The sequence below is a fragment of the Fundulus heteroclitus genome, chromosome 8 (assembly GCF_011125445.2).
Source record: "Fundulus heteroclitus isolate FHET01 chromosome 8, MU-UCD_Fhet_4.1, whole genome shotgun sequence".
Lineage (NCBI taxonomy): Eukaryota > Metazoa > Chordata > Actinopteri > Cyprinodontiformes > Fundulidae > Fundulus > Fundulus heteroclitus.
The window spans coordinates 15,870,403-15,883,860 of NC_046368.1; the positions used below are offsets into that span (position 1 = coordinate 15,870,403).

General features: G+C 38.6%; 3 protein-coding genes across 6 annotated transcripts in view; 1 reads left to right on the forward strand and 2 right to left on the reverse strand.

Moving 5' to 3' along the window:
* The window catches only part of LOC105930775 (zinc finger protein 37 homolog), a 113,219-nt gene that overhangs the window by 18,376 nt on the left and 81,385 nt on the right, over nucleotides 1-13,458 (forward strand). The window lies entirely within an intron of this gene.
* On the reverse strand, nucleotides 598-5,096 carry LOC105930796 (zinc finger protein 846-like). Of its 4 annotated transcripts, none has more exons than XR_004931537.1 (3): nucleotides 4,489-5,095; nucleotides 2,267-3,405; nucleotides 598-2,072 (listed from the first exon to the last, which is right to left on the reverse strand). XR_004931537.1 is itself a non-coding variant. In XM_036140196.1 (2 exons), exons 1-2 carry the CDS (start codon nucleotides 4,700-4,702, stop codon nucleotides 2,393-2,395), a joined length of 1,212 nt encoding a protein of 403 aa, XP_035996089.1. In that variant the 5' UTR covers nucleotides 4,703-5,096; the 3' UTR covers nucleotides 598-2,392. The 4 variants fall into 4 exon arrangements, 2 of the variants coding, with proteins under 2 accessions (XP_035996089.1, XP_035996088.1); XR_004931536.1 differs by having other exon boundaries at nucleotides 598-2,186; XM_036140196.1 differs by having other exon boundaries at nucleotides 598-3,405; nucleotides 4,504-5,096.
* Nucleotides 7,103-12,543, reverse strand: LOC118556131 (zinc finger protein 616-like). The gene is made up of 2 exons (XM_036140193.1): nucleotides 12,255-12,543; nucleotides 7,103-11,523 (listed from the first exon to the last, which is right to left on the reverse strand). The coding sequence occupies exons 1-2, from the start codon at nucleotides 12,466-12,468 to the stop codon at nucleotides 10,292-10,294; spliced, it is 1,446 nt and encodes a 481-aa protein (XP_035996086.1). The 5' UTR covers nucleotides 12,469-12,543; the 3' UTR covers nucleotides 7,103-10,291.

A 13,458-nucleotide genomic window follows, 5' to 3' on the forward strand; every position in this document is an offset into this window, starting at 1 on the left:
ATGGGCGGGGCTAGTTTTTTATTAACTGAATACACCAAAACAGTCACTTCCATTATAAAATACAAAAATGTCACAAGGAGGACTCTTTTGGGTCAAGTCTGGTGTGTTTTTGAATATGTTAAGGCCTCCAAATAGCCAATAATTTAAGAAGAAGCGTAATAAGGGACAATAGGATTGCAATAGGCCTTCACTGCGCTTTTGCTGCTCAGGCATAAAATGTAAACTAAAACATTTTTTAACCACATTCACTGTTAATCGGAAAAGACCTTCAGATCTATATCCTTCACCCCTATAGTTCCAAAATGCCCCATGCATGCGTAGTAGATGTAATTCAGTTTCTGTTCTCTCTGCCTGGTATGAGATGGAAAATGAGCTGAATGGTGGACCTGATCTAAAACAAAAAAAGTTTTAAATGACTTGGAGGAAAATATACGGCTTTAGATTCCATGACTTATGATCTAATATGATTTTTTCCTATTTGTAGAAGACATGATTGTTTTAGATTTAATTTTTTTTTCTCATGTGAACTGAGTACATGTGTCTGTAACTCAGTTGATTGTGCCTCTACCCTGACAACTACTGTAAAATGGTAATTAATTGATTAAAGTGATGATTTACGTAAAGCTTTCTGGTTTAAACCATTTTAGATGAAAAAATGTCAATTGTGCAAAACCAAATAACCAAACATGTTATCATACCGTATTTTGTAAAATGTAAAAACTTTAATAAAGAAGTAATTTCACTATTATTTACTGATGTGTCAAGTAATTAGGTACAAAGACTTTGTTACATTTCTTAGGAAGAAATTTTGGTTATGTATACTTTAGTGAAGTAATTATGTTTTAGCCTACTTTTTGCTTCTACTGCTTACATTTTCACGCAATTATCTGTAATTTCTACTCCTTACATTTTGAAAATAGACTCTATTTTATTTCAGCTTGTTATCGTTCTGGCTTGTCAATCAAAAGCAAAAAAATATTCAGATAAATAGTGCTACCGAACAGAGTGAGATTCAAGAAATGAATGATTTCAATTAAAAAAGGAAATAAGACAAAGTCTTTGGATTAATCTCTTTAATTACGACAACAATCACAATGAAAGCTAGAGCCAGCCATTATTGCTGTTATTACCTGAAATATTTTCAAGCAGCTCCACATTTGCTGAAATCAGAACAGATTTAATAATCCATTTTTTTATTCTTTTTATATTTATGTTTTTGCAGCAGTAGTGGCTCATTTTTACAAAGTAGGCTGACAGGAAAGGGGGTGTGACAGAGGGGTGAGGACCTGCGGCAAAGGACCTCGGGCCAGAATGGAACCTGGGTCAGCCGCATCGAAGACTAAGCACTGTACATGGGACGTGTGCTCTACCCCTGTGCCATAAAATGTGTATATGACACAATAAAGCTTTTAATCAAGTGACTTACTCTATGGGGGTAAATATGGGAAAAAAAGATTCAGTCATTTCTTTGATGTAAAGACAAAATTATTTTTTAACGTCCCATTTGGTCTTGTCGTCTCTCCGAGTGTAAGGACCTAAAGTGAACTAGTTACAGTACACCACTGTTAAGGTGTATATACTGTCTGTACACATTTATGCTAAATTCTTTTTTAAACTCTTCTTTTGAAATTAATGAATTAACAGATCGTACAAATAAAGCTGTAGTTGGCAACCCTGTTCAGATAAACATTTTGTTATACTGGGTTATACGTTCCCACAATGCTACAATCCTTCCATCCTGGGATGTATTCAAAAAATGGAACAGCAAAAATTAGATATCAGTGAAAGCTGCAGGACTGTAAGAACTCTGATCAATACTTGCCATTAGGACTGAATGGCACGGATTCGTCCTGCTCACACCCCCCTCTGTCCATCCAGTTCCAGGGGGTGTCACCTCATCTATTGGTCGTCCCACACGCCAGTCATTGTGAGGCGCTCACAAAACGCCAGTTCCTTGCTAGTCTCTTCTCAATGGCTGTGCATGCACGCTTCAAGCGCTTGTGTATCCAGTTAGCTTCAGTGTTAGCTGTTCACTGTAGCTCCACTGCTCTCACCGTCTGCTTCAAAAATGGCTGAGAAGAGCGAGAAGAAACTGTTGGACAAGTTTATGACCAAAAGAGGGAGGCCTCAGAAGAAAGAAATAAGACAGGAGTTGTATTTGGGAGATTTATTACCACGCGATCCACCTAAAGAGAGGAAGAAGCAGGTGAGATGGTCTTGCGCATGCGCAGTTATTCAAAAATGGACTTGGGCGGTTCATACTTACATTTCCGGAAGAATCGCCGCCTCTACCTTTAATATTACTAGAAAGGACTGTGGGTGTTTGTAACCAAGGCAAATGTTAAACGAAAAAAATCCAGGAATGTTGGAGTAGCTGCTCCACAAAAAAATATTAATTTCCACCCTTGTATGTGGAGCTTTCCTCCTTCTCCTGTGTGTGAGTCCTCAGGTGCAGCTTCAGTTTGTAGGACTGAGTAAACTTCTTGCCGCACTCGTCGCAGCTGTACGGCCTTTCTCCGGTGTGGATCCGCATGTGGACATTAAGCGTCGAAGATTGGCTGAAGGTCCTCCTGCACAGTTTACAGCCATACGGCCTCTCCCCAGTGTGGATCCTGTAATGCACTTTCAGGTGGCTGAGCTTGCTGAACCTCTTGTCACACTGCGTGCAGCAATGAGGCCGCTTGCCCGTGTGGGTCCTCATGTGGTTCTCCAGGGGTCCAGCGCCCCAGAAGGTTTTTTCGCACTGCTGGCAGCCGTACGCCTTGTCTGTGTGAGTCCGCAGATGGACCTTAAGTGAGCTGTTGGCCTTGAAACGTTTTTCACAGTATGAGCAGGCGTAGGGCTTCTCTCCGGCGTGGGTGTGCTTGTGCACCCTGACCTGGCTGGGATGGGTGTGTATACCTGGCAGGGCTTCAGCCTCCTCCTCCTCCTCCTCAATCTTTATAAAATGTCCCTCCTGTGTGTAGCCTTTGGAAACAACAGTGACTTTAACATTGTGGTCACTCCCTCTACAGTCATGCTTAGGCCTTGGAGGATCCAGCAGATGCACATCTGTGAATGCATCACCAGTAACCTCTGAGCTTTCATTCTTCACCAGCTTCACGGTCTGATTCAGAGATGGCTGGCAGAGGTCAACATGACCACTTTCTTCCAAATGAGGTTCTGTTTTCACAGGAGCTGAGATTCTACCGGACTTGTCCACACACCCCTGGTCTTCTAATTGATCTGCCTGCAGAGAGAATGGAGGAGAGGATGCACTCTCCTTCAGCTTGATATAATTTTTCTTCCTGAAACACGTCTTTTCACTGCTGTATTTGGACACCTTGACAAAAGTGTGGGTGGTAACAGGATGATTGTTCCCATCTGAGCCAGAAAACTGTTTAGCAGCATCTTCCTCAGTTCGATCTGAAAAAGTAGAATGAAAACAAAGACCAGATTTATTCAGATGAAGAATGATTTACTTTTTTTGCTGATCAAAAATAAGTAAAAATCCCACATATGGTCACCTTCCTAAAATTATGGAGGCAAGACATTTTTTTTTTTCAGGTCTTTCAGAAAACACACAAAATAAACCAGCAATAACTTATTAAGTGGATTTAAGAAAAAGATCACTTTTGGCAAAAACTGACGCAGGACATTATTTTAGTAAGTTGTGACATAATACGTCTGGTTAGAGTTGCCCTCCAGTGTCTACTTGAGAGCAGCTCTAACAACACTGAGCTTATTAGTCCACTTCCGCTTATCAGCAAGTCAGTTTGCATATTAGCTAAATATTTAGATCCGAGCTAAAGAGCATCAAGCTAGCTAGCTAACTAACTATTTAGGTCCGAAGTAAACGTTTAGTTTTCAAATAAATATATAGTTTGGAAATTAAATATTTAGTTTGGAAAATATATATTTAACTTGGAACTAAATAGTTAGTTTGCGAATTAAATATTTAGCTTGCAAATGTAACATTTAGTCAGGTTTAGTTTGGAAACTAAATATTTAGTTTGGAGCTAAATATTTAGTTTGCCACCTAAATAGTTATTGCCAAACTAAATATATAGTTTACAAACCATATATTTAGCTTTTAGCATGCTTATTAAATATTTAATCTGAAACTGTGACAGTTATAATATGTATGAATATGAATGACATGATAAAAATATTACTATTTTTTTCTCTTAAATATATTAATATGAAAATATTGCTGTGTAACTTTAGCTACTCTTGAGTGTTTCTTGCACAATAATAGTGCATATATTTTTCTCACATTGTATTTCCTCTGTTTACCATACCTAATTTTTATCTGAATATGCCATGTTATCAATGATTGTGCAATACTTTCTATTTTTGCCTTTCTGATAAGTGCTGTCTCTGTTGCTTTATGAGCTTGTTAACTGTTTTTGCCACTTGTCACGCCCGAATTTCCTCACTGTGAGACAGACACAGACAGTCCTCAGAGAGGTGGACACCTCAAACAGGTGATGAACAAACAGTGCAGACCTGAGGACAGCAGACCTTCATGGAGGGACTCTGCGCTCCTCTGTGCAGACAGCAGCCGCTTCAGGCCTTCGTTCTCGGTCTGGATCGTCTGGATTGTTCCCTGGTACTCAGCGAGGGTCTGCTCCACCGAGACCAGGATGTCGGTCACAGTCGCCTGAAAGATCCGCTTCAGAGATGACTCCAGCAACATTTTCAGCTCCATCGTTTTCTCCATCGTTTTTCACTAAGCGCCAGCAGAAACCCCAGCAGACTGAGGGAGGTGGAGAGCAGCTCCAGACAGACGCTGGCGCGTAATTTTGCGGAACGGAAAGACACGTCGGGCGGAGTGGGGAGTTGATTTATTTTTGTTAGAGTTCACAGATCAGCGTGCTGCCCCCTACTGTTGTGGAGTAAATCTGAATTCATTTAAAAAAAAACGTCAAAAATAAAATACACTAGTGTGTGTTTGTCTGGGTCTTTATTGAAAGTCTCAACTGAAGTGAAATATCTTGGTCATATGTTGACAGATTGTCTGTCTGATGATGAGGACATTTACCGTCAGGTTCGAATGTTATACGCTCAGGCAAATATTCTTGTCCGTAAATTTGGATTCTGTTCGGATGAAAGTGAAGCTGAACTTGTTTAGATCATATTGTACATCACTGTATACTGCACATTTGTGGTGCAATTTTAAAAAAGCCAGTCTTCAAAAATTGATGGTGGCTTACAATGATGCACTTAGACTTTTGTTAAATAAACCCAGATGGTCCAGTGCCAGTGAGCTGTTTGTATCTGCCCGAGTCAGCACTTTGATGGCTGTCTTGAGAAAACGTATGTATAGATTTATTTGTCGCTTGAATGAGTCTAATAATAAAATTATTCTACTGTTGGCAAATGTTAAATATAGTGCAATAAAGTACTCTTCTGTACTCATTGGTATGATTGCCTCTTGTAAGGCTAGAAGTCATGTGTTTGTATTGTTTATTTTTTGTACTTTTTATTCTTTTATTGTCTTTGTTTTCTCTCTGTATGTAATCTGGACTCTGAGTCTGTAATAATAAAATATATCTATCTTTAAATATAACGTTGCTGCTTTGACCAATAATGTGCACTGATTACTTTGCCGCATATTTTAATTAAAGCATTATCAGAAGCGACAGGGACATTTACTGCTGTTCTAAAGTTTAGAAAATGACATTGCACACACATCCAAGAATGTATTTAAGATACAGATAAGGTATAAAATAAGTGTCTATGCAATACACTGATCAATATTACCATTTACATTCGTTTATAATAACTAAACAGGAGAAATATTACCCATATCAAAATAGTTGCTGATTTTCCCAAGATGCCTGTAGTTAGGAGCTCTACTCCATCTTGCTTTCAGATATCCTTCAGCACATGGATCATATTGTCTTCAGGATTTATTCCTTTCTACTCCCAAAATACCCCTTGTGCAGCTGATGTTATTGGTGCAGCTGTAGAGACTAAAGAGTGTGGTTCAGGGGTGTCCAAACTTTTCAGTGCGTGGACAGCCTGAAATTGTCAAGTCAAAAGTTCTCAAGAATTTTCTGAAATTTTATAAAAAAGATTTGTAACAATTACCAAAAAAAAAAAAGTGAATTATTTTTACCTACTCTAAAAAAAAATTTGATCGTTTTTTACAGTCATTTTCTACAGTCAGATTTCTGTAGGAGATGGATGTTAAACACGGATTTGCATTAAAAGATAATCACCCAATTTGTAAATTATTTTATACTGAGTTGGAAAAATAAAACTGAATTCTTTTTGGTCTAACAATCTCAGAATAGGTTTTGGGTCAGTATGTCTTCAAAAATACTTGCTGTATTTAGCCAATTTTATACAAATTCCAAACAGATTTTAATGCACAAAAATCTGCATTTGAGTTAGAGTCGTCAGAGTGATGTGATCCTATTTACTATGAAATTATAGAGAATGTAAAAAAGTGTGGTTATTAAAAGATGAATACCTTCTGTTGTGCTGTACCTAACATTTTAAATTGTCAGTCCTTCACCTGTCTGCTATGATTTGGCTCTAATTAAAAATAAAAACTTTCCATCTGCATCAGCCATCTGTGCTGGTTGACCAAGTCTTTCTTGAAATGCAGTAGGTGGGCCCCACAAAATCAGTCCAGGGGCAGCAAATGCTTTTTTTCTCCAGAGTTTTTGGGTCAGAATTCTATTGACAGTCCCAAAACCAACCACCAGGTTAGGTGAGAAGGCAGAGAACAGGAGCCTGAGATCAACCTGCCTGTATTGGCTCAGTTAACATAATGTGGCCCAATCTTCACCGTCATCTACCCTGTATTTGGTTTTCAGGTTATCCAATTTGTTTGAAGCCTTGATTGGGGTGATGTCCCCTTCCATTTCCATCTCCTGGATAACCTGACTTTTAATGCCACGCCGTTAGTCACTGGACTCGTGAGTATTTGACATAATGATGATAGGGATGTACTTACTGCCATGCTCCTTGCACTTTGTGTCTCTTCCCCTTAAAGAGGATGTCCAGACGGTGGCGGGTCTGGATGAAGCGAAGGGTATCTTCGTCTGTGACTGAAAGGACTAAATGATAATGGTCTGGTACCTAATCACACACATGTACAGAGGCTGTTTTTTTTTTATTGCTTTATTTCTTATGTTTTCCGGACAAAACTTACAAAGACTTTCTCGGTCTAACAGCAGCCGATACAATTGCTTTAATTTATTTTAACTTTTTTAACTGTATGAATCATTTTTAACAGAAAATGGTAAATACATATTATATGCAAAATCAACTATGTGTACAACATAAACAAATAATCAGTTTAATTTTCAAGGTTCACATGTACATATACAATATATTTCATCACATCACTCTGCCTTACATTGCTTCCTTTGATTTAAACGTTTGTGTTTACACTGTTACACTAGCTAATGGAGCTTATTTGCTGTAGACAAGAAAAGAGGAGAAGGCCAAAGGCCTGTTATCCATATGGATGACCGATAAGTCATGCAATATGTGGATAAATGGTGCTACTTACACGTGTGCGCTCTCTTCCCTCTGGACATTTTCAACTGACTGCACTATTCCGACAGCACTTATCAAGGTGAACGCTGATGCACTTCTGCTTTAGCTAAATAGTCCTTACCAATTAGAACTTTTTGGATGCACCACCAGTCTCCTCTTAGAGGATAAGATAGTTTGATATTTTTCTAGGAAAACGATGTTTAAACACAACTTTAGTCCCCCTAATGTTCCATAATGGAACAGCAGAGTCATACTGAGTCGAACAAAATCTATATTTATGGAAGACTGGTGGAAAAAACAAATCTGGTCTTTTTTGCACTTATTGGACAAAAACAGTGGCATCCTTAATTTGGAGGAATTTAACAAGTATAGAATTGATTGTTCTGAGGCAAATTACAAGAAAGTAATATAAAAGATTCCCAACATCCTCATCCTCTCAGTAAAATATAATTTATCTTACATCATAATACCAAGGTTACACTAGATTCAAATTGATGGTGTGGATATTATTGAAAAGAAATGTGATAATACATTTTGTACCCGGAGAGAACAAAAAACACTTAACTTACAAAACTTTGACAAATCTTCAATATCTTTAATTAGGACAAAGTAATTTTCCAATTCCTCCTAAATATAAAGAACTGCATTCTAAAACAATGAATATCATTTATCCTTCTAAGGAGTTCATAAGAGAAAGATTTAAATTTGATGTAGAAAATTTTAGTTTCTGTAAAACACAACAGGAAACAACTAAACACTTGTTCAATGAATGTAGAGATGTTAAAAATGCATGGAGATTACTCCACAACTTCTTATCTTCCAAATCCACAAATATTGTTCTTTTTCTCATTTCAACACATCCATTTCGGTTTATTTCTCAAAAAGAATGATATGGAATTCCAGGTTAATATTGTAATTATTGCAACAAAATACCACATACATAAATGTAGATTTGGTAAACGCCCTAATTTCCCTGCTCTCAAAAATGAGCTACGCTTGTTTCAAAGGTGTCTGAGAAAGATGCAAAACAATAATGCAAAAAGGTTGTACAGGATAATGGAAGATTTTCAGTTATCGGCCCCTTAGTGTTTTTTTTTGCATGTATTTTTGTTTCTTCTGTCTTGTTTGTTTAGGTTCTCTGAATTCCTTGTTTTGCTTTTGGAAATGTTGGAAAATGTAGAAGATATTTAATTTCTTATATGTTTATTACAGATCTTTTGATAAGAGCTAAAGCTTTTATAATTGTCAATGTTCCAGATGTTCAATACATTTTTAATTTTTTTTTATTGTTTTTCTTTGAGCTCACAGGTCAGTAAACTGCCACCTATGGTTGTGGAGTAATTAGGAATGTTTATTTTTTTTATGTAAAAAGACCAAAAGGATGTTGAATTATAATGTTGCTTTTAGTGCTGGATGATATAGGAAAATAGCATATCGGCAAATTGATATTGATAATCATAAAAAAATAAAAAATAAACATTTTAAGTACAGCCCTGGCCATTTTATGCTGTTTCTCGATTACCTATTTTTAAATAAAGAACACTGAATTCAAACACAACCCTATATTCAATCAAATTACCAAAACTGAAAGCCTTAAAAATAAGCCTTTTGCGTTGCTAGAATTGTCTCTGTGGCCTCGCTTAGCGTCACATCGCTCCTGTGTTGTACCTGTGCATAGGGAAATCACGTAAACCTGTTGCTCAGCCTGCCACATTCGCGTTCAATGTGAACGCACCTTGAGAGGAACAATTTGGAGAGGCCGATTAACAGTCATGTTATTGGTCTGAGGGAGGAAGCCGGTGTACCCGGAAAAAGAGCCCATGCATCCATAGGGACAACATGCAAACTCTATTCAGATAGAGCCCAGGCAGAGATTCAAACCCACAACCCTACTTGCCGTGAGCCAACAGTGCTATCAACTGTGCCACTGCACAACCCACTGGAGAATTAACTTCTCTTTCAAAGATGCCTTTGGAAGAGAAGGACCCCAGCTCAACATTTGGTACTGGCAGCAAACAATTGCTTCAATTTTGTAAAACTTAAAACATTTTTAACAGAATATTCTGAAGCTTTCCAAAATGTGCCCCTTGTAATTTATGACCTGAAAGCTCTGATTCAAGAAATTATTTCATTTGGTGAAGGAAAAATAAAGTCTTTGGATTAAACTATTTAATTAAAGACAACAATTACAATGAAAGATGACAGATCTAACCCATCATGTACATGTGTGTGAATTTACCACAAATAGAAGCCCTCTACTAGTTCCCATTCATTTAGAGGGCCTTTATTTCTGATATGACATGAAAGACAAAAAAAAATCTTCCAGCATTTTTTAAGCAAAATCAGCTTTTATAAATGCCGCATTTGGTCTTCTTGTCTCTCAGAGTGCGCTACAATATGAAGACATATAAAAAGTCACAGCTTTTAGATATTATATTATATGCTAAACACATCAATTTACTACAACAGTGTATTGTAATGTTTTAAAAATCCCATATCTGTTATTCACATACTTTTAAGTCAACTGGTTTAAGTTTCTGTCATACATCAAAGCTCAGTTGCAGACCCTGCTAGGTTTCTTGCAGCCTCACTTGTACTTCCTGCACTCTGCAGGTTTTACTCCTGTGATGCGTGACTCTTAAGGTGCTTTTTAAAGGATTGTGTATCGCATAGATCTTCCCCACACTGACTGCGGAAAAAGAACCTTCTCCTTGATGTGCACCATCGTGTGTCTTTTCAGGTGGCAGGACGTGCTAAAGCTCGTCTTGCAGTATGTGCAGCTGTACTCCATCTCTTACGTGTGAGTCTTCAGGTGCACCTTCAGGCTGCTGGACCAAGGAAATTTCTTGCCACACTCATTGCAGCCGTACGGCCTTTCTCCAGTGTGGATCCGCATGTGGATCTTAAGGACTGAAGCCCGGCTGAAAGTCTTCCTGCACTGCTTACAGCCATACGGCTTCTCCCCAGTGTGGGTCCTGTAATGTGTTTTGAGGTAGCTGAGGGTGCTGAACCTCTTGCCACACTGAGTGCAGCTGTGAGGCCGCTCGCCCGTGTGAGTCCTCACGTGCCTCTGACGGTTTCCACTGCTTTTGAATGTTTTACCACACTGCTGGCAGCCGTACGGCTTCTCCCCGGTGTGAGTCCTTAGGTGGGGCTTAAGGTGATTGTAGTTATTGAAACATTTCCCACAGTATGAGCAGGAGAAGGGCTTCTCTCCGGTATGGATGCGCCTGTGCACCCTGAGCTTGCCTGGAGGGGTGGACGTCTTGCTGCAGATATCGTAGCCATGCCGTTTTTCTCCCGTGTGGGTGTGCTTGTGAGAAATGAGGTCTTCTTCCCGCTTGAAGGTTTTCCCACAAACACTGCAGCTGCGATCTTTACTCTTGCTGTGAGTTTTGATGTGAGTAGTGAGCGAAGCTGCTTGGCTAAATGTCTTTGGACAGATAGGACAGCGTAAAAAGTTGCTGCTTTGTTCTTGGGTATCTTCTTCAGGAATAACGGGTGAATTATTTTGCTCCAATGTTCCTTCTACCTGCTGCACATCCTTTGTGCTTTCTCCTTCCAACCATCTTTGATCCAACTCTGCTTCCTGATGCTTCAGTGCATAATTGAGCTCTGGCTGAGACAAACCATCACCTTCATGGTCTGGCAGTGCTTCAGCCTCCTCCTCTTTCTCAATCTTGATAAAATGTCCCTCCTGTGTGTAGCCTTTGGAAACAACAGCGACTTTAGCACTGAGGTCACTTTCCCTACATTCATGTTTAGGGCTTGAAGGATCCAGCAGATGCACATCTGTGAATGCATCACCAGTAACCTCTGAGCTTTCATTCTTCACCAGCTTCACGGTCTGATTCAGAGATGGCTGGCAGAGGTCAACATGACCACTTTCTTCCAAATGAGGTTCTGTTTTCACAGGAGCTGAGATTCTACCGGACTTGTCCACACACGCCTGTTCTTCTAGTTGAGAATTAGAAGAAGTAATAAGATGATTGTTCCAATCTGAGCCAGAAAACTGTGCAGCGGCATCTGAAAAATTTAAATTAAAACAATAACCAGATTTGTACAGATGAATAATTTACATTAGTTGCTGTTGAAATAAGTAAAAATGCCATAGATTTGATGTAAAACCATAGTATGATTATATGTGTAAGTAGTCCCCACTAGAGCGCAGCTCTAACCACAACACTAAGCTGTAACAACTTAATAAATATCTGTGGCTTTCCTAAATTAAAGCTTTGACATGTATGAGAAGTAGGGCTGCATCTATCCATTAATCTATCATTACTTTGTTGATTAATCTAAATAAATAAAAAAAGGCAGCCAATAAACTAGCGCTTTCAAATGAAAAAAGAAAAAACATTTATTGCACGTTTCAGAATAAAGCTTTGTTTTTTTTGTTCCTTAATGTTTGCTTTGATGAGCTGCTAGTTTAGTAAACATTTATAAACTGAAAACATTTTTTTATGTCTATCATTAAATACACACGCGTAGGTTTAGTTGTTGAAAAAAGGGTTTTTATACGGTAAATAAAGTATTCATGTCACGGTTTCACTTGTGACCGTCGTGCGATTTGTCATTGTGTTATGTGGATTTCTCAAAACATTGCGCAATATATGAAACTATAGGGGTTTAATACGATTAAGGAATTTAAGTAGATGCGATCCACTGGGATAAAAAGCACAAGTAAAGTTAAACAGACACAGACAGTCCTCAGAGAGGTGGACACCTCAAACAGGTGATGAACAAACAGTGCAGACCTGAGGACAGCAGACCTTCATGGAGGGACTCTGCGCTCCTCTGTGCAGACAGCAGCCGCTTCAGACCTTCGTTCTCGGTCTGGATCGTCTGGATTGTTCCCTGGTACTCAGAGAGGGTCTGCTCCACCGAGACCAGGATGTCGGTCACAGTCGCCTGAAAGATCCGCTTCAGAGATGACTCCAGCAACATTTTCAGCTCCATCGTTTTCTCCATCGTTTTTCACTAAGCGGCAGCAGAAACCCCAGCAGACTGAGGGAGGTGGAGAGCAGCTCCAGACAGACAGACGCTGGTATGTGTTTCTGTGGAACATTAGCGCCACCTACCGGACTGGAGTGTGGACGTGGATGGGAATCAGAGGAAGAAAGGTATACATGAATTAATTAAATATGATTGAATAACCCATTTTTAAACATATATTATTAAATGATTCCTGATAATTTTTTTAATTTATTCCCTAATAGATTACTTAAAGAACACAATTTCCCTCTTTAGTTAGACCTGCTTTTGAGAATTTACATTGTTCTCTATATTTGCAGCATTCGATTTGGACACATTTAACAGTTTCTAACTGGCTACACTAATTACAGATACCCATTTAATGTTTTTCTATTCTCAAAAGAGTGCTATGAAGACTGGTATGTCCAATTCTTAATCACGTTATTTCCTCTCTTCTGCTTCCATTACTAGATCTATGACATTCTAAAGTTCTTTAAATATTATATAAATGTCTTCCGTTGTCTTCATTTTCCCCATTGTCCCTCTCATATCTTGAGGACTTTGGTATGAATGAAAGATTTCCCTTCAGTTTTGCTCAAAGTGACCACATCCACTCTGATGGTCTGTTTAGCTAAAATATCTGCCTCTTCATTACCTTTTAAACCATCATCATGTGCAGGGATCCATACAAACCCAACAGAAACTGTTTTATTACTTAGCTGGAATAGTATGTGGTGTATTTTAAACACTAAATCACAGCGAGAAGATTTAAATGCTTTAATGTTTAATAATGTGGTTTGACTATCTGATGCAACATTACTTTGTTTATTTCCACAGTATCATTGACAAGCAACCACTTGACAGCTGGAGCAATGGCAGCCAGTTCAACTGTACACACTGCAAGATAACCAGCTGATCTTTTTTTAATTTTCATGTTATACTCTGGGATGTTTACTGCTGCTCCTGTTCTGCCACCGTTGGGTCTTT

What these genes read in the sequence shown, in the direction of transcription:
- LOC105930796 (XM_036140195.1), bottom strand. Translation starts at nt 4,702, where the DNA reads ATGGAGAAAACGATGGAGCTGAAAATGTTGCTGGAGTCATCTCTGAAG. An exon ending in TGAAGGTCTGCTGTCCTCAG is followed by an intron (nt 3,406 to 4,488) that starts GTCTGCACTGTT and finishes CTACTTTTTCAG; the next exon opens with ATCGAACTGAGGAAGATGCT.
- LOC118556131 (XM_036140193.1), bottom strand. Translation starts at nt 12,468, where the DNA reads ATGGAGAAAACGATGGAGCTGAAAATGTTGCTGGAGTCATCTCTGAAG. An exon ending in TGAAGGTCTGCTGTCCTCAG is followed by an intron (nt 11,524 to 12,254) that starts GTCTGCACTGTT and finishes TAAATTTTTCAG; the next exon opens with ATGCCGCTGCACAGTTTTCT.